Source organism: Arvicanthis niloticus, chromosome 22, assembly GCF_011762505.2.
Source record: "Arvicanthis niloticus isolate mArvNil1 chromosome 22, mArvNil1.pat.X, whole genome shotgun sequence".
Classification (NCBI taxonomy): domain Eukaryota; kingdom Metazoa; phylum Chordata; class Mammalia; order Rodentia; family Muridae; genus Arvicanthis; species Arvicanthis niloticus.
In genome coordinates, this window is record NC_133429.1 from 12,769,566 (window position 1) to 12,790,087 (window position 20,522).

The 20,522-nt window shown below is 41.5% G+C and overlaps 1 protein-coding gene across 5 annotated transcripts in view; it reads right to left on the bottom strand.

The window, feature by feature from the left end:
* Positions 1-3,843: 3,843 nt before the first annotated feature.
* The window catches only part of Ano4 (anoctamin 4), a 367,952-nt gene continuing 351,273 nt past the window's right edge, over positions 3,844-20,522 (bottom strand). For 4 of the 5 annotated variants that reach the window (XM_076919933.1, XM_076919932.1, XM_076919931.1 and 1 more), the window contains 5 exons: positions 19,605-19,752; positions 13,308-13,427; positions 9,242-9,347; positions 6,692-6,887; positions 4,554-4,694 (listed from right to left, as the gene is read on the bottom strand). In XM_076919933.1, the coding sequence (XP_076776048.1) occupies positions 6,696-6,887; positions 9,242-9,347; positions 13,308-13,427; positions 19,605-19,752 (566 nt within the window). In that variant the 3' untranslated portion in view covers positions 4,554-4,694; positions 6,692-6,695. Of the gene's footprint in view, positions 4,695-6,691; positions 6,888-9,241; positions 9,348-13,307; positions 13,428-19,604; positions 19,753-20,522 lie in introns of all 5 variants that reach the window. The other variant, XM_076919930.1, reaches the window with a different exon arrangement.

Consider the following 20,522-nt stretch of genomic DNA (forward strand, 5'->3'; position numbering starts at 1 on the left):
ATAGCCAAACAGTAGTTGGAGCTCTGGGACCCAAAGAGGACAGGGACTCCACAGGAAGACCAACAGAGTCAACTCACCTGGACTCTTGGGAGTTCCCCGAGACTGAATCACCAACCAAAGGGCAAGTACAGGCTGGAACTAGGCCCTCTTGCACATATGCAGCAGATGAGCAGCTTGGTCTTTATGCAGATCCTCCAAGAACTGGAGCAGGGGCTGTCCCTGAGGACCCCATACTCTGTAAATGGACTGCCTTGTCTGGCCTCAGTGGGTGGGGATGTACCTACTCCTGCAGTGACTTGATCTCTCTCTCTCTCTCTCTCTCTCTCTCTCTCTCTCTCTCTCTCTCTCTTTCTGTGTGTGTGTGTGTGTGTGTGTGTGTGTGTGTGTGTGTATGAGCTAAGTAAGGGGGAATGACACCTAGAGGGACTCCCCCTTCTCAAGAGTAAAGGGGAAGGTGGAATGGGAGTATGTGTGAGCGAGTACTGGGAGGTGAGGAAGGGCCGATATTGGGTTGTAAAGTGAATTTAAAAAAAACCCACTGGGGGTGGGTGAAGACAAGAGATTACCTAAAGTTGTGGTATCCCACTTGTGTTTTCCATATTGAAATACATATTTATAGGAGACTGAGTTAAAATGCATTATCATAAGCAGAAGCATAAAGTAAACAGATGAATCTATTTTAAGAGGTACTGAAATGTTGAGGTCTGCACTGCCCCTCGCTTGGGGGCCACTATGTCCCACCCGAGCTGCTGCTCCGGTCTACAGGTCAGGGTCTAGCAAGAGAGTGGGGACGGAGGGGAAGAGACGTGAAGAATGGAGACAAGCCAGGGTGTGTGGTCAAGTCTCTAGTCCCCTTTATTGCAAGGAAATCCTGGGTATTTCTAAGCACAAGCAGGGAATACAGCTGAAAACACTTTACCACAAGTGCCTTGTAGCTGGGGGCACTAAACAACAAAACAAGATATATGGGAAAAACAAGATGTTTATCAGAGTGTGTTTCAGCTGTTGTAGGCTGTTGAAAACAAGTCTCTTGTCAGGGTATATGGTCCGAGATGGCTGCAAAGATGATAGTCGCTTTCAGCTAGGAGTCGGCTCCCAACACTGAAAGACCTCAGAAAAGACTTTAAAGACTGTAGCAGCTCCACAGTTGCTTAGGCAATGGAGAGGGGAAGGTGTTTCTTGACCTGTATCATGTGAAGGCTCACTGGGGATGTAAGAGCAGGCATGCACTAAGTCCATAATGATGTATGATGGAAAAGTGTCTGAGTGGGGCAGATTGTGCAATAGGAGACATGGAGGAACCATGGAAGAGAAGACAGGACTTATTGGCTGTTGTATTTGCTTGGGTTTTATAGTAATGGCACTGAATCAACAAATCATGAACAAATATGTTTCAGTTTCTTCTGCGTAAGATATCTAGAAGCCAGACATGGTGGGGCATCCCCAAAATCCTAGCACTCAGTAGGCAGCGTCAGGAAAATCAGGAGTTTAAAGGCATCCTCAGCTACATGATTTCAAGACTATCCTAGGCTACATCAAGTTCTGTCTCAAGAACAAACAAACAAAAAAAGGGAATCTATTAAGTGTTTAACAAGTACATATACCCACAATATGAAAGTTTCCATTTTTAGTCAATGAAAAAATTTGCAATTTTCAAAGACTTAACCCTCTTGGTAGTGATTTGAAAAACTTTTTGCTTGAAATCCCTCTGTTCCTGAATGACCTTAACAACTGGGATTTTAATGATAAGTATAATGTGGAAATGGAACAGTTATTTTGCTATTACCAACCAAACATCTGATAGAGGGCTAATGTCCAAAATATATAAAGAACTCAAGAAACTAGATATTAAAAAAAAAAACCAAATAATCTAATTACAAATGGAACACAGATCTAAACAGAGAATTCTCATTAGAAGAAACTCAAATGGCTAAGAAACACTTAAAGAAATGTTCAACATCCTTAGCCATCAGGGAACTGCAAATCAAAGAGATTGGAGATTCCATATTATACCTGACAGAATGGCTAAGATCAACACAAACAACAGCTTACCTGGTGAGGATGTGGAGCAAGGGGAACACTTCTCCACTGCTGGTGGGAGTGCAAACTTGTACAGCCTCTATGGGAATCAGTATGGAAATCCCTCAGGAAGACGGGAATGGATCTATCTCAAGACCCAATTTACAATTTGTCCTGCCTGTAAAGTATGCTAGGGCAATGGTGGCATAAGTCTTATGGGAGTAACAAATTTATGTCTGATTGAACTTAAGGTCCACTCAGCAAGATGGAACTGCTACCTGATACTGCTTGGGTGACCAAGAGCCAGAATCTACATAGCTCAGAGACCTAGGATAGAACTAAGTACTAGTCTAAAAATATGTAAGAATAAGAAGAGTCCTAATAATATGATGCTATACCTCATTCATTCATCATCAGAGAGGCTTGCTCTTTCAGCAGATGAGAATAAATACAGAGACCCACAGCAAGACATTATGCAGAGAGACAGACAGACAGACAGACAGACAGACAGAAGGACAGTCCTTGGACTAGACAGCTCTAAACATAATGTCTCCATCAAATCTCTCCCCTCAGGGATCAGAGAACCCCGTAGAAGGGAAGGCAGAGAGAATTGGGGAAACAGAGGGCACAGAGAACACCGGGAGAGTAAGGTCCTCTAAAGCACCAAGCAAAGCTCATATGAACTCACAGAGACTGAAACAGCATTCACAGGTCCCACAGGAGTCTGCAAAGACTAATATTTTACTACCTGGACTGTCTGACCAGGAGGAGCTCCAGAAGTTTAAGAAATGGTTGAAATTGAAGTATGTCTAAAGCCCCCAATGACCATCTATTTCTCACTCAGCCCCGGAGGGTCCAGATCCACCCTTTGGTGGGTGTGATGATGGAGATAATCTTACCTCTCCCATTGATGTATCAAGTTGATACACACAGATGAACATGTACTCCGAAGCAGCTATGGAAAGTGGTGGCTGTAGTTTCAGTGTGTCCCCCAAATGTGCGTATGCTGAAAACCTGTGTGTTGTGTTAATTTTGATACCATGACACCTGGGAACTAGTGAAGTATACTAGGTTAATCGTAAAGATTACTGTAAATCTTGCTGCCTTAGGGATCTGTGATAGCAGACTGTTACCAGAAATAAGTGAGCCTGACTCCTGCATTTCTGTGGCATCCTCTCTTGCCAGGTTATCTGTCCTTCTGCACACAGCTGCTTCCCTTTTAGCTGCTCTACCATTCTGCCACAAATGGTGGCTTCCCCACCAGTGGCCAAACACTTGGGGCCTCCCAAACTTGAAATTTCCAAATAAATCTCTCTTCTTTATAGAGTGTCCAGTCTTATGCATTTTTTTTTTTTTTTTTGGTTACAGAAACATGAACTAGTACAACATGGGCATATAAATTTGACCATAGCAATCATTTCATACTAATAATGCAATAATATAAAATGGTGTACACCTCCAATACATGTGAGGAAAATGTACTTGAAAGATTCTGCATCTCTGGAAGTCGAGTAATAATTAAACCATATTTCCTGCCCCACCAACTCCCCAGGCCGGTGGCTTTTCTTCAGAATTATTATGATATTTTAACACACAGTAATATAAAAGCATTCTAAGTATTGATGATTAAATTTCCTGTTCCCCCTACATGTGCCAGTAGTATTTTCAAACTCTTCCTATTGATTTTTAAGGAATTTGCTGTATGCCCCAAGAAGACACGATGGGGGGTAAATGGAAAGAAATGAGCAGGGAGGAAAAGCACACTTAGGGAGAGAGAATTTGCCAGTAACATCGTAGGAGTGAGAGAGCTTGCATTAAAAATCGCACTGTGTTATCTCTTTTATTCCAGGAGAAAAATACACCTGAAGTTCAGAAGAGCCAGCTGAAAATATTCCATGTGCATAAATTTATTTTAAACTCTATTTTATCACATTATACAAGCAATTAAACATGGCTTCATGTTGGTGACTGTTTAAATGTGAAAATTCATCATTCGTGTCAGTACTGGTTGTTTTGGCTATTTACAAGTAAGGAATTCCTATGTACTTTATATACCTCTGCATTTGTATGTACACATGTAGGAATACATGTCTATACATATGTACACACAGAAATACATCTATGGCCATACGCATAGCTATAGATACGTCATATAGAATAATCTCTTCAGAAAGGTCTGAACTTAAAAAGAAAGAAAGAAAACGTTGTAAACGGTCTTCTCTGTGTCATTTGGTGATGTAGAACAGGACAGGATGACATTCTAGGAATGTGTCCAGGTGTCCAAATACCCTTTTAAGCCCAGTGTCTGTAAAATTCACATGGGATAGAATGCAAAAAAGGTAGCAAACAGGCTAAAAAAACAGGCCCAGTATACAAGTCTCCCCTTGGTTTTAAAAACTTGAGAATGTAACTGCCCATAACGTGCATGCTTGCTCGGTCAAGAATGGTCTATGGATAGATAGCAATTGTGTGCTGGACTGCAGAGTGATTTCACGACAGCGGGACTCCACCTCAGTCAGCTGTCTCCTCGCTGCCGTCCTGTCTGCGGCTGTGCGGCGGTGTCTGCAGCATGCACTGCGCGTGCGTGCGCTGCGAGTCATTCACTTGAATGTGCTTTTGCACTGCCAGAAGAAGTAAACAAAATTCAGGTCTTTCGCCTGGAAATCAACTGTCACCTGGAAAAAGAAAACACAGCAGGGTTGTACACGCTTAGCCACCGCTACACCATAGTGCACCACAGCTCGAGAACTTACCATATGTGTCAAAGGCATTCAAAGAGTTTGGAACCCCAAAAGAAGTAAAGGAAGGAAAAAACCATTATGTCTGTTTTTATGACAGGCTAGTCAGAGAGACAATTTAAAGTATTATGAATTCTGCGGGCTCTTGTGGGAATAAAGACAGACAAAAATCATGCTTTCCAATATAAATGAGAGGCAGGCAGAAAGTAGCATGTAGTGGCGAAGGCAGAAGCCTCTTCTAAGATGAGTCACTTGTCTTGCAGCCCAGCCCAGCCTCTAAGGACAATAGCATGCACCCGTGCCTTGGTCTATGGCCACTGAACTTTCAGGGAGCAATTCTCCATGGTGATATAGGATCAGTGAGGTGATCAGAACGAGTTAGGGGCTGGGAGCATGGAACGTACACTAGACTCCCAGAAAGTGAAAACCAGGATGCCTCATCCCCTGCATTGTTTCCCCTTCTTTACTTTTCCACACAGAGAAACCAAGTCCATGTGCCAGACCACACACAGAAAGACTGTGAAAGGCAGATACAGAACACAGCTGGCTATACCATGGTGCTTAACGGTAAGACATGTGCTGGAGCACAGGCACTTCATCATTTGAGCTGCTTGTTAGCTCAGCTCAACAGGTAGGCCTACACAAGTTCAGGAATTTTCCCATAGGCACAGCCAGAGAGTAGTCATTGGAAATGGCAGAATTATTTCGTTTCTTATGGAGCCTAAGTCTGATCTGCATCTGAATATGGAGCGGGAGTTCAGGTGTTGATTCCTGCAGGATTTAGTTCTATCTTATTTCCTCCATGTTCAGCCTCTTGTCAAAGTCATAATAACCTGCCTGGCTGTCAACACACAGCCAGGCTGATGCAACTTTACCATCAACAATATGCATCTCTGCAGATATTGTTACAATTAGCCAACAGGGAATTATTTTTCCCTGTATCTCATTTTTCCTTTGGAGACAAAACTTGAAGGAAAAATAAAATGCCTAAAAGTTTTTTTTGCTCAAATAACAAAGAAAATGTTAAGGAACACAAAAGGCCAAAGGACCCACTCCTGCCATAATATTAGTCTCATGGAGTATGAGAGCAGAGAGTTCATCTAAACAATTCATCACAGAGGAAATGTAGCCTCTGAGAAGTTGGGTGACCTGGTTGACGTCATACAGCCAGTCACCGACTTGATAGAAAGTTCCAGAGCTTTTTGACAGGATGTGTGGCAGCTCTGTTGAGTTTCCATGCAACGTATTCAGCTTTACTCTGACTTTTATTCATCGAATGTACACTTATGAGGTTCCACAAGCCTCACACTAACTAGTTGGAAGAATTAGAATTTCAATCCATAGCGACTTCCTCCAGTGAACTTACTACTGTGTTGAGAAAGCCTGATGGATAGCTTTTGAGGACCACTGGTGGAACAATACAAATTGATATTTATCTCTTAGCACATTGCTGATGGTGATGGTAGGGACCAGAGAGGCGTTTTAGGTGTTAAATCTGAATGGGCTGAGAGGTCTGAGAAACCTTCTCAGAAGGTGTGGTGTGATACAAAAAGACAGCTGGAAAAAATGTGAGTGTGTGATAGAAGGATGTCAGCCATGGGGGAGGGGAGATTCAGACTTCGACCAGAAGGAAGGGGGTATTTGTGCTGGGGATAGAAGGAAGACAGCCTGGCTGGAGCAGAAGGAAGAAGGAAGTGTATCTTATCTGACCCAAATTATAAAGACCCTGCCAGAATCTGGCAGGGAAGAAGAAGGCAGCCTGGCCAGGTGGGAGGAAGGATTGAATTGCAACGATTATCTGGTTTTGGAAGCATCTAAGTCGCTTATTTTGATCCTTGTTAGCAAACACTTTCTACTCAATTTCTGGGTATTTGAAGTAGCTGCTCTGCACCTGACCTGGGTATGGCTTCTCCTTGGGTACAATGGGCACCAACCTTATCATGGCCACTCATTGTGATGTGCTTTTCCATTCTTCTTCCTCTCCTTCCGTTCTTTCTGGAGGCGCTCCAGCTCAGCTTCATACATCATCTCCTGGATCAAGTACTTCTCTCTCCTCATCCGGTCCCTTAGATCTTTTGGGAGGTCTGGTATCAGATAGGAAATGAGGTGCTTTATACAAAACACGAGGTGCTAAAAACACAACAGAGAAACACAGTGGAATCAGAAGGAGGGGTTGGGACCTGGGATGTGGGGGAAGTGGAGGAAGTGGGAAGAGGCTGGGGGAGGCGTGCACTGAAAGGGCGAAGGGTAGATGAGAACTGAACTTGGTTTGCTGACACCTTCTAGAGAGAAGGGCAAGGGCTGAGGGACAGCTAAGGAGAGATGCTCAAAGCAAAGAAGAGCAGAAGACAGAAACCCAGAGCAAATCCTGGCCCAGCAGTTTTCATTGCTTTGGAGCCGACCTGAACATAGGTCACTTAACTATGCTCAAACCCGTCACGCTATGACAATTAGAATTAGTTTGAAGATTCTGTGTAGAGTGTTAAGTGCTTTGCAGAACCCAGTGAGAGTCAACTGTGGGCCTGGGGAGATGGTCATTTCCGGAAGACAGGTTCTTTCTTTGGGAAAGCGCCACACACACCTTACCTGAAATGTGAGCGGCTGGAACTCTAGAGTCAAAGTAATTTTTGTCTATGTCCTGATGACTGGTGAATTAATTACCAGATGAGAGCGTGACTAAGAGTCTTTATAATTCTCAACTACTTTAATCACAATAAAGCCATGATGAAGAACAGTAATAAAGATTCTCCATTTATCTAGAACAAACTCAGTGGCACACAGCCTGCACAAAATTCTTCCAAGAGGTGTTTCTGTATTCTTTTAGTGCTTTAAATAGTTAATAACAATATACAGGAAGGATATTGAAAATTCTAAACTGAAAGCCACTTAGTAGTTTAATGCTACCCTTATTTTTTTTTTAATGTATGGTGTGCATGCATGCGTGTGTGCGCACATGTGTGTGTGTGCATGTGCATGTCCGTGTGTCCACAGATGTGCTTGCAGATGTGCTTGTTAGTGTGTATGTATGCAGAGGTCTCTGCATGTTGGGAGTCTTCCTCCATCATATTTCATCTTAGATTTGATTGACAGGTCTCTCATTGAGACTGGAGCTTACTGTTTGGGCCAGAGTGGCTGGTCAGGGAGCTCCTGGAACCCACCTGTCTTCACTTCTCCTTGGGCTGCCATTACAGGCACATCCCAGCTCACCTCGTTTTTACATTGGAGCTGAGCATCTAAATACATGCTCTTTTATTTGCCAGCAACTCTTTACCCACTGAGCCAACTCAAGAGTGCCCTTTCTTATCTAGTTTGAAAAAAAAATGGAAGATCAGGTTAGGTTAAGCACATCTGTTTCTTATTTATTTATAGACAGGGTCTCATGGATTCAGAAATCTGTTGACAGAGCTGACCTAGAACTCAGAGATCTCCCTGTCTCTGCCTCATGAGTGTTAGGATTAAAGGCCTGCACTACCACACATGGGAAACGTTTCGTCTTTAAAGAGGGACTGGGGATGGCTCACTGAGTGAAAGATCCTAACCACCAAGCCTGGCAAACTGAACTCCATCCCCCAGAAGGTGGAAGGAAAGAACTGACTGCAGCAAGAAGCCGCCCCCTGAAGGCCACACATTTACACTGGCACTGGTATACATGTGCACACACACATAAAGAGACAAGTGTAGTAAAGATGTCTAAAAAGAAGGACTTAGCCACCAATTAGTATATTTTCAGGGCATAAGAGCTTAATATCATCTTCCTTTGGCTGTCTGGAGTGACGGGGGCAAAGTGATGATAAAGTTGTCTCAAAGTTTTAAGACACTTCCAGTTCAAAAAGAGGTATCTCTGGTTTGCACGAATCTGGCAATATATGTGACAAGAGAATCTTGTCCAATATATGTGACAAGAGATGGAATTGACTTTATAAATGGAATTATAGCAATTCAAAATCTCCTAAAAGCCACAAAGAAAATAGCTGATATATTTTTACTGAAACATAATACAAGTAATTGCCAGAAAGACTGTGCTTCCTGGGTCTCTTTGACTCTCCAGTAACCAGTGCTTAGGTAATGCCATGGTGATGTACACAGAGGCAACAGATGGAGCATCAAGTTCAATGTCTTCCAAACCGTTTGGGAGCACCTGCACCATCTTGGAGAAGAAAGGACATCACAAACAATATCTCAGCACCTTTGGAAGCAGGGATGGGAAAACAGCATTCCTCTTAAAGATTATGAATCACGGGCCTAGAATATTAAATGTAGGGCCTGCCTATGACTCCTGCTTTGTTACTAAGAGGCTTTGAAACATTTCCTGGAAAACTTGAACATTCTAATTAAGGAAAAGATGAAAGTGAGGCTACATTATATGGCCATGCTACTTTGTAAAGTTGATACTGGCGCTGGAAGTCTCTGTCATGTTTTTACTTGTTACCCCAAGTGACTTCATTATGCCAAAGTAAATAAAGGAACTTTTTGAGAAAACTCACCTCAAACACAATGATAAAAGCCAGCCGAGCTGCAAGGACATGCCAGAACTGCAGTGTGTAGCCATAGGGTGCCAACGAATGAGGAGGGTCCCGGTAGTCCCGATATCTACAAACACACGAGAAGGTTGTATCCCAACCCTGTTCTTCAGGTCCTCAATTCTCTTCCATTCTCACCATGAAGTCTTTATACACATGTTAAACAAATGTTGAAGGAAAAAGAACCTTTCTCTAAGCTAGACAGCTGTTACTTTGTCTAGCATTTTTTTTTCTTTTGGTAAAATAATATCTCTTCTTCTTTCGGTAATCATCCATGGTGGTTGGGTAGGAATTACCTCTCACTCAACCTCAACTCAACAGATTCTTAAGATCCATCACCAGGATGCTTGTTAGAATTATTTTCAAATGAATTATCACTAAGTCCACAAAAATGCTAGCGGCGACCACAAATTAGTTGGGGTAGCAGAGAGGGAGGGAGGGAGAGATGGAGAGAGAGAGGGAGACAACACGCTACAGGAAAAAAAAAAAAGCAATGTGGAACAGAGACTATTTCTGCTGACTCTGCCCAATTCTTTGCACTGTATTTGAAAGGAAACTTCATGTGGCTTCTTGATGCTGCCAACTGCCTTAAACTACAAATTTCTCTTTGTGCATGCCAATTTACATGGATTTCTGTTGCTTGCCGTTAATGAGACCTTTCCACCTCCTCCTCAGCCTCTAACATTTGAACTGATATTGAGCTGTGCATGTGTTTGTTGAACACCTATATGAGGTCAGGCATCATCCTGGAAACTTTGATCGACACAAGTACAACTCACTGCTGCTGTCACTGTCATTAACATCACTATTGAAAAGGGTCCCCAGTGTCATAAAGTTTTCATGCATTTAGAACGATAGGGATGCATTGGTTGTTTGAACACGTCTTTTTTAGAGAAGCACAGAATTCCATTGTCTGAATAAAAGTTATAATTTGGGGGACAGGGTTTGTAAGAAGTTCGGCTTTGCCCCTTCTTCGGATCAGCTTATACATTTGTGAGGATGTGATGCTATTTACTTTTATTTGCGTTTGAGCTTTATGTAAGGGTATTATACCTTTAAGAAAGATTTCTTTTTGATTTTGTTTTTAACTGTGTGAATATATATGTGTGAATTCATGAGCCCACAAAGTCCATAGAGGGTGGCAGATACATTAGAGATGGGGTTCCCGGTCCTCTCTGAGTGCAGTATGTCTTCTTTGCCAATGACCTATCTCTCCAACCCGCAAAGTCTATGACATCACATACAGTCTTCTGAAGCTTGTTTTCTTATTTTCTGTTATGTTGCCTGTCACTTGTTTATTTTCACTACTGTACAGTTATATAGTGTGGTTATATTATAGTTGTTTTGTGTAGCATATGTTTAGAATTACTCATAGGCTTGCCAATTCTCTACTTTTTTTCAGCTTCCAGCCCAGGGGAAACCTTGGAAACAAAGCCCAATTCTACTCCGTTCAGCAGATCCTCTTTGGATAGACATTGGTCGTTGTACTCTTGCCTACTCTTGGCTCCTGATCCGCTTAGCATTGCCCTTAGGAAACTATTCTTTTTTCCAGGTCACGGATTCACTTGAGAAGGTGTTTTAAAAACTTAACAGCATGTTCAGATATTCTCAGGCTGAGAGTCAACTCAGGTGCATCACCTGACGTATAACTAACAAAGAATTATAACACTGGCTTTTCTATGATGAATGTATATATGTATATGTGTGTGTGTGTATGTATATATATGTATATATGTGTATATATATGCATATATGTACACACATACATATATGTATATATGTATTTTACACATATGTGTATGCATTTCTATTGCAATTGAAGGCCTTAAAGATACATGAAAATAATTATTTCAGAAAAAATTAAAAACATTGAGCAAAATGATCACAATCTAAATGAGTGAAGATACCAATCCCATTTGTGTTAGTCATTGTGAAAGGTACTTTCATTTCATTATGTAGGACAGCTAGACTTATGAAACAGGAGGCAAAAGCTGAAAAGTGTTCTATACTTTATTTTTATTTTCCCATTTATTTATTTATTCATTTTACATCCCAATCACTGCTCCCCTCCTGGTCTCCCCCTCACACAATCCCTGCCCCCCAACCCCCACCCCTACTTGGCTCAGCCATTAAAGGCTAGGCTCACAGCCAAAAATATACTTTAGTTTTAAATAACAAAAAGGTTTTAGAACTAAACCTTTTTTAATCTATTTTTTTTCAGATAGGTGGGCCTTGAACTCATGGTGTAACCAAAGATGACGTGAACGTCTGACTTTCCTGCCTCTACCTTCAGAGTGCTGGCATTCCAGGTGTGTGTCACCATATCTATTTTTTTGTGTTGCCGGAGACTGAACCCAGAGTTTCATTCATGTAAGTCAAGTACTTTAACACCTGTCTGACATTCCCAGTCTACTAAATGGCTTTTAAATTCAAATAATACATATCATTTAACCAATAAAAATGAGTTCCAGGCATGAGTTACCCATTTTGCAGCTGTCACCAAGTGAGGTCCCATCGATCCTCAAATATTACAGGCTGTTATCCTCCGGGAACTTTACAGTAAGACCCTATTGCTAAGGACACCAAATACTTGAGTCATTGAACATGGATTCATCAAGCTTGTATTGACTTCATCTCAACAGTGTTGAGAGGTGCTATGCACACTGCTGGAAGAGTGAACTGATTACCATTCTTAAGCAGCAGTGAACTCTTTGAGCTACAATATCTGACCTGGTAAGACATGCCCACTGGTACAATAATGTTATAATGTCACACAAGTAACTAACCACTTTCTGACTGGAATTAAGGCTTGCTACACAAGGTGAAACTCATACTGGGTCTGTTATATGTCCAAGAACATGTGGCTACATAGATAGTAGTCTCCAGGAAGAACCTACTACCATGTGGACTAAATGGGGGTACTACTAAGCTGATACCTATAGCTTGGTACATTTCTGAGCCCCAATAAAAGAAGTTCTCATTTTTTGTCATCTTGCAGTCGATGGTGATTAACACAGAGACTGACAATTAGTGATGGTTAAGAGAATAAATACTGCAGAATGTTCCATCTTAAATAAATATTCATATTATTCCCCTCCTTCCAAAGTTCAGGGATCACTGTGGACCAGGGTGAGAAGACTCTGAAGATCAGAGACAGTGAATAACTCTAAAGAAACATATTTTCAGGATAGAGTAAGGCAATTGTACATGTGAATTCACAGTGACGGTGACAGACCTATGGAAGCTCAAGCCAGATAAAATACCAGCGTGGACAGGGAAAGTAAGTATGAAGTCCAACTCTTGAGTAAGAAGCAATTGGCAATGGCCATCTGCTGGAAGGACAGTCAGTTTTCTTTAAGGATGTGTGGCTCTATTGGAATATGGTCCACCATGCTCCAGTGGAATGCCACATATCCAAGAGCATATGGGCAGTATACATTGGACTTGCTGAGCTAAAAATTTTAAAAAAGGACACAAAATTGAGTGAGGGGAGAAATGGGGGTGAATAGGGGAGGGAATGAATGTGATCAAATTATATTGGATGACATTCTCAAAAAACAAAAGCCCTAATCAAAATGAAACCATCAACAGGTGATGTTTAATACCCTCAGGACTGAGAAACACTGCTTTATTTTTGTGTTATCTAATTTTTATTAAAAATTAAGCAAATGAGATATAATCTATATTGCTTTTCTAACATGTTCCATAACGTTTTTAATTACCTTTATTCTCTCTGAAGCATGTGTTTTGGGGGCAGGCAATATAAATTATATTCACCATTGGTTTGCCAGAACCTTCTTTGTACATCAATCATGCATATATACCTAACCAAAATTTTTAATATATTTTGTGCTCAAACACTGGGTATTTTTTCTTTTACTGGAAACATATCTTTTTCATACCATATATTTTGATTATGAGAACTACTGCTTTAAACAGACTTAGCCAGAGGTTTTGTCAGCAAAACCTTTCCATGCTAGAGCCACTTGAGCTTAGCACTTGAACTTAGCACGGTAAGGTTCACACTCACCTGCAGTACTTCAAAGGAGTTCCTGAGAACTCACTGCCATCAGACTCTGGCTCAGACCGGTTTTCAAAGTCAGAAATTCGGAACACAGACAAGCTGGCGTTCACATAGCCAACCATGCACCTGAAAGAGATGCAGATTGTATAATTATAATCGCTCTCATCCCCTTTACCTCTCTGTCACTAATGCCTTTTCAAGTAGCATCTCTGTCTACAGCGATGCTATGCCACGGATGTATCATAGGCTTCCATGCCTCTGTTTGTGTTTCCTTTTTCTTTGGAACCCCTTCTTCTTAGTCTGGAAGTGTAAATATTACTTGTCCTTAGTTATCAACAAAACATCACCTATTCCGAGAAGGCTTCCTCATCCAGAGTCAGCATGACTCATCCACTTCTCTCTGATGTGCCACTACATTCAGTTCAGGATTATCCTTGAGCTTGTACTAGTGTTGACTGCATACTTATGTCTTTCCCCTTGAACTGCAGGACTGTGGGAGTGGAGCGGATGCCTTATGTTTTATTTTAGGATCTAGCGGTTTTATGCACTCATAAAATCCAGCAACATGGAATTTAGTTGACTAATGGGAGGAAAATGACATGTCAGAGATTCTATTGATCTTTCTGAATGGTATGAGGAGAGAGAGAGAGAGAAAGAGAGAGAGAGAGAGAGAGAGAGAGAGAGAGAATGAGAGAGACAGAGAGACAGAGAGACAAAGAGAGAGAAAGAGTCAGTCATCCTAATGACCACTCTGTCAGCTTCCTTCCTTCTTCGTATGTTTTTTAGAGTACAAAATAAGGGGTTTCATGAGAACATTTTCAAATGATTGTTCTTTGTTCATATTTAGTTTATATAATTATTTAAAATATTTACTCATTATTATTACTAATGTAATGATAGTGTGTGAGAGAGAGTGGAGGGAGGGAGAGAGGGAAAGGGAGTGACGGGGAAAGAGGGGCAGGAAGAGGGAAAGAAGAGGAAGAGAGAGAGGGAGAAGGAAAGGGAGAGGAAAAGAGAGAGGAAGAGAGAGAGGGAGAGAAAGAGGGAGAAGGAAAGGGAGAGGAAGGGAGGGAGAGAGAGAGAAAGACATATGTGTGTGTGGGGCAACACATGTCATGGTGCATCTGAGGAGGTCAGAGGACATCTTTGTGGAGTTAGTTTCCTCTGTCCATATTTGCTTGGATTTGGGGGGTTGAACTCAGGTTGCAAGGGTTGTGTAGCAAATTCCTTTGCCTTCTGAGTCATCTTACTGGCCCCATCATATATAATTTTTTAAGTGAAAAATAGTTCACCATGTAGACTTATTTAGGGATTAAATGACACCATGTAGGTAAAGTGTATAGTACTGTATTTAGCCAAATTCAAGACAAACGTGAGTGGTAGTTACTCATTTTATGTACACCGTGCCTTCTGCAGGTCAATACGGTATTGTGAAATGGATAAGTATGGTCCTCAGAGCATCTTCATGATCACATCTGATGTGTTCATCCTAAGCTACTAAATCTTAAGCCAAAATAATGCTACAAGCAATTCCCGAAGCACACGGCTTCTTCACATCATGCCCAGGACAAACCACTGTCCTCATCATGGCCTTTACAAAGATGAGCTGAGCTTGAAGAACCATTTGTTCAGACACTTGAGGGTTAAACACATGGTCAGCAGAGATGCAATATTCCCCAGTCCTCCCTGCTTCTTCTTCAGACGGTGGTCTCGAGGATGAATGGATAAACTGTGTAGCATAGGGCACACAGACACACTAGCGGTGTGGTGATAGCTGTTTCAGAGAGAGATGGTGGTTTGACACACAGAATTTGGTAGTTATCTCAGGAGCTGAGCAGTGGTCTGGGAACAGGCAAAAGGCAGGCCCAGTACTGACATAGAATATTCATAGCTCTGCCTCTACTCTTAACTCACAAACCAGCTCCAAAGTTTTATGGAGATTAAAGGCGTTGTCTTCTGGTTTTGTTTAAAATGTCTGTTGACAAAATCTAAATTCAAATAGTCACCTGTCTTATGAACGTTCATCCTTTACCCACAGAAGTAAAAAAGAGAATAAATCCATGAACCAATTTACTAAGCATATTCATGTAATGCCAGGCACAGACCCATGTTGGAAATGTGTCTTCAGTGGCTGGTTACTCATACATTCATAGAATTAAATGTGGATCTAGTATACAAGTTATCTTCTTTCTATAACATCTCAATCATCAAGAGAGTAGGGCCACTAATACTGAACTGTTTTCCTGATTCTTTTTACAATGGTAAAATCCCATCACTGCCATATTAGAAAGTTGAGTCTGCTATAAATTTAGAGAATTGGGATTTCATTCTTTATGGTTCAGCTACAGAGTAGCCAGTGATGTCTGTCCATCTATTCTGTCCATCTGCCACAGTTGGAGGGCCATAAAGGGCAGACCGATGCCATGCCTACCACTCAGTTTGCTAGCATATGCTCTGTATATCCACTGCCATTTAGAGAGAGAGAGAGAGAGAGAGAGACAGAGAGAGAGAGAGAGAGAGAGAGAATATGAAGATGAAGCTATCCCGATGATAAGAGAAAAATGAGAGGAACCACTCTCCAAAGAGTAGCAGACAAAGAAAGGTCTCTTATAATTGTGAAGGAAGTTTCCCTAAAGGATGAATAGATACCTCTGAAAGCATTTTCAAATAAGGAGAGACTTGGGTTAGGACACAGACTTTTCTCAAGTAACTTTTGAAAACATCTCATTCCTTTAAAAGTGAGAATTATCCTTTGAAAACATTGGCTACTTATTGTTTTAAATTCCTTAATGTACAAGATGGGGACACCATGTGATCATTGTCACCAGGATTAGAAGGAAGAACAGAACCAGAAGTTGACTTTCAGGTTTGTTGATTGCAGATCAGACTTGCTGATGAACGCCTTTGAATCAGCTATAAAGTTTGCCTTTGAGGTTTGAGGTCTTGTGACACTAACAGCCTGGGAATTGAAATCAAAGGTTGGAAAATGCTAGGGGAAATTAGACTGGGTTTATGTACTTAAAGACAAATGTGTTTTATAGATAAAGTGTCTCAGGCTAACAGTTGAGTACAGAAGTGATTATAGGATTTATATAGACATATTCTCTATTATTCATTAAGAAAGATATGCTTGTGATTAACTCTATGAATGCACAGAGTCCTTGATCAGGGCTCTAACCCTTTATGACATCACCATTTCTGTAGAAAAGCAGCTTTGATTTAACAATTACGAAGGGCATCTGATTTTATGTATATGTCACATGGTAATCCCAAGACCAAGAGCATTCTGCATCCCTAGCATGATCCTGAATCTTAATGCCTGCTCAAAGTTCTCCAAGTTTCTTTCTACGGGTTCCATGTAAAGATAGCCCCCCAAAAGAGGTGGCCTCACTCTAGAAGAGAAGGTGGACCCTTCACCAAACAATGAGCAGTAAGAGCTGCAGCTACAGAAGATGAGGAATAACCCACAAAGGGGAAAGATAAAACCCTCAGAAGATTTTTTTTGTGTGTGTGTGCATGCAATGTGTAGAAAGTGTTGCCTTAAGCCATTTCTTTTCTTTGCAGACCTGGCTAAAACAGACTGTCTTCCTACTAGCAGCCTCCAATACCTGACTGCTGGGCATCCAGAACAGGAGAGAGTGACTCTACTTTTAACAGTCATGAAATGAACAGGAAAGGTATGATCCCTCTTTTTAAGCAGTCTGCAATCTGCTTGGGAACAGTACCAATAGGAGAGCCAGGAACAGCACCAGCTAGATCTAAAATGTGTCATGTCAGGGACAAGGGTCGTGGGAACTAATGTGCACTGTGTGCACAAGTGAAGGTGTCCTCCATGGAGGAGCCAAGGTAAGCTCACCTAACAGAGAAGCAGAGGCATCGACTGTTATAACCAGAGCTATTCAAAGGCACAGCGATGGCCTTGGATACAGTACAGTTGACTTAGGTTCAATTTAAATGGAAACATGTCATGATATAAACAGCTGGTTTATATCACAAGTGGGATTTGACTCTCACTGCCCATTGCATTGCAAAAGCTTACAACTGTCCAAGGTTTCACTGTGCTTTTACTTGGCAATTTTTTTTTTTTTTTTTTCTTTTTTTTTTTTTTAGAGCATTTCTAAGTTGGAGCAGCAGAGGAGGAAGGAGAGAAAGAGGAAAAGAAGATGATGATAACAAAGAAGAAAATTCACTGTAAAGTAATAGGGTGCCTGCTATGACAGAGCTAAGATTCACTAAGGATAATACACACACACACACACACACACACACACACACGCATGCACACACATTGCATACCACACACCTACACACACCACACCCTCTACACACACCCATACACACCCATGCATACACACACCCTCATCTACAGCCCTAGACATCACACACATATGCACATGTACCCTTACACACATACGCATGCCCACATCACACACACCACAAACCATACTCATGCACACCACACATACCATACACACACAAAACCATACACACACACAACCATACACATGCATACCACACCATAGAGCCACGTACATACCACACACCTTCACACACACATACACCCTCCACATAGAGATACACACACACACACACACACACACACACACACACACACACACACAAAACAAGAATAATTGTCAATGGATTAGAGATAAGAAGTATAATCTGGAACATTGCAGATAGCTCATAAAGAGAAAATTTGCAAAGAAAATGCCCAGAGATGGACAGAAAGGCCAATAAAAAGAAACCAAGGCATAGTAGGTAAACTCCGATCACCATGAACGCAGCTTTAAGACTGGCAGGCTGCTAGAATTCTACAGCTTTGCTTCACTATCAACTCTACAGATCTGTTCTCTGTTCGTTTTAATTCTTCTAAAACCAATTACAAGTTTCACCATAAGCAGAAGTGGGGAAGGATCAAAACATGTCATTAAGGATTAAACTCAGGACATTTACAGTGAGATGAGCCAGAGTCATTTGGGGCCCTGGAGGTAAGAACCAAGAGGTCTGTGTGGGTGTGGCTCTACCTCTGTGTAGGTTCCAGCAGTTATGGAGGAGTTTGTCCCTTTAACAATCCTCTGCTCTACAGAGTGAAGATAATACTGTGCATCCTTCTCTGAGTCGTTTTGAGAATCAGATGCAGACTAGATCTGAAAGTGGCTTCAGTGAAGGAAAGTTTTTACAGACTAAATCAAGTAGAGACTGTCGACAAGGATTGTAATTAGGAAGCAATGCCTGGGCAGTATATTCCAAGTCTCTAAGTCTTGGTTCTAAAGAGTTGATAGGCTCACTTAAAGTTGCTAGACAATTGATGTTTAATGGCCCTGTGATTACTGTAGTAGAAGGCTTCATAGGAGCCTCTTCAGACGGCTAGATTGTGTGAGCTCTGTCACAGCCCTCGATCACCCAAGCTTTAGTGCATTCGTGCGCGATAATGGTGAAACTGGATCCTGACCAGGTTTGCTGAAATCAGGCGAGTTACTCCATTTGCCTACAGTGTGTTAGGGAGCAAATTAATTTGGCTAAGACTGTAAAGTAGGAGTCAGGACAAAAGCATTTTATTAGGTGCCAGCCATATAAGACAATTTTCTAGGCATCAAAGACCATAGGCAGACATCTACACACCACAATTAGAGTTAGATTATTATTGTGACTTTAGGGACTGGTAATGTATGCTAAGACTTTTGGCAAAGCACAGAAATAAAAGCTAGGTGATGTGTGATAATAATGATTAGGTCTTATCTGACAGTCTAGTCTGAATTTCAGAACATAGGACTATGTCTTAATTTGGCTGATCATAGCTAGGGAAACATAATCCCTGCATTACACAGATATTTATTGAGTCCCTTCTGGGTCTTAGGTACAGGGGTCCACAGTCATTCATGTAAAATTTGCAGCCTCCAGACCATGACAGTGTGAATCTCAGATAGTAATTCCCTTTTTATAAAATCATGACATTTTCATAACTATATGTTATACTATGTTGCGTGCTGTTTCTGTTGTTACACCCATTAGGAGCTCACACATTTGTGAATTCGGAGTTGGCAGGAGTCAGACAGTAGGGAAAATGTAACTGCTACTCTCACATTAGACTCATCTGAAACTTGTCTGACTTGTTTGGGCTTCAACCCTTTGGTAAGTGATTTCTTTGTCTGAAAACATAATGATATAATTTCACTTCCCCTACCACAGGCCTTGTCTGGGCTTGTGTGTCACATGCCTCAGTATAAAAGCCTCTCTCTGTGTCCAGCACCACGCAACAGCTAAGAAATGGAAGTTTCCTAATTGTTTTCCAGCACTTACTTTTGCCCAGCTTCTCCTTGGCCTGCACAAGGTCCATACTTATAAGCGTACACTAAGCGAGGGATGAAGTCGGATGTTATTGCTATGACAAATGCATTCGTAATAACAGAGAGAATCCCGATGCCTTCGAGAATTCCATACCAAATTCCTGTTCAGACAGAAGGGTGGTGTTAGTTCCTCCAGAGGTATTGAGGATGAAAACAGCAAGGCAAATCCACCTGTGAAAGTCCTTTTTATCTTTCCAAATGCCTCTGGCAACAAGGAGTTATTATCTGTGTTTCCCAAACAGTTTGGAATTGAAAAAAACTTCATGTACCAATGTACTCATGACTTAGGGTCAGCATCAGACATAAGTCAAAGAATTCTAGCCTCCAAATCATTCATGTGCCATCTGATAAGATTGGCACACAGTGTCAAGGACTGGACACTCCTCAGTGGTAACGACCAGGTCTCTTCTGCTCACCTTTGCAGACTGTCCCTGATGTGCTGGCTCAAGCCATCCAGTGAGAAAACACTTGTTTACTTTACTTTACTTTACTTTACTTTACTTACTTTACTCACATTCAGTGAGTAAACACTTGCTTCACTTAAATGGTAAGAGGCTACTCTGAGCAAAGTGTCTGCATCCAGTTCCCAGCTACACTCGCTGGGTGGTGCCTAGCTGCCCTGTTCTCAGTACTGGATGCAGGCATGTATCTGAAAGTATCCCAGTGGCTCTCAAGAGTGCTACATCTTGTGCAGAGCAGCACTGGACCATAACCCAAAGATTGTCAAATTATATCAGCATAAACACTAAGAAATACAAACTGAAAACACTCCGGAGATAAAAGATGGCTCTTCTTTGTGGGAGAATTAATTAATAAACATAGAAGAAATGGAGAAGATGGGAAGCCACCATTAACTGACTCAGTATTTTTA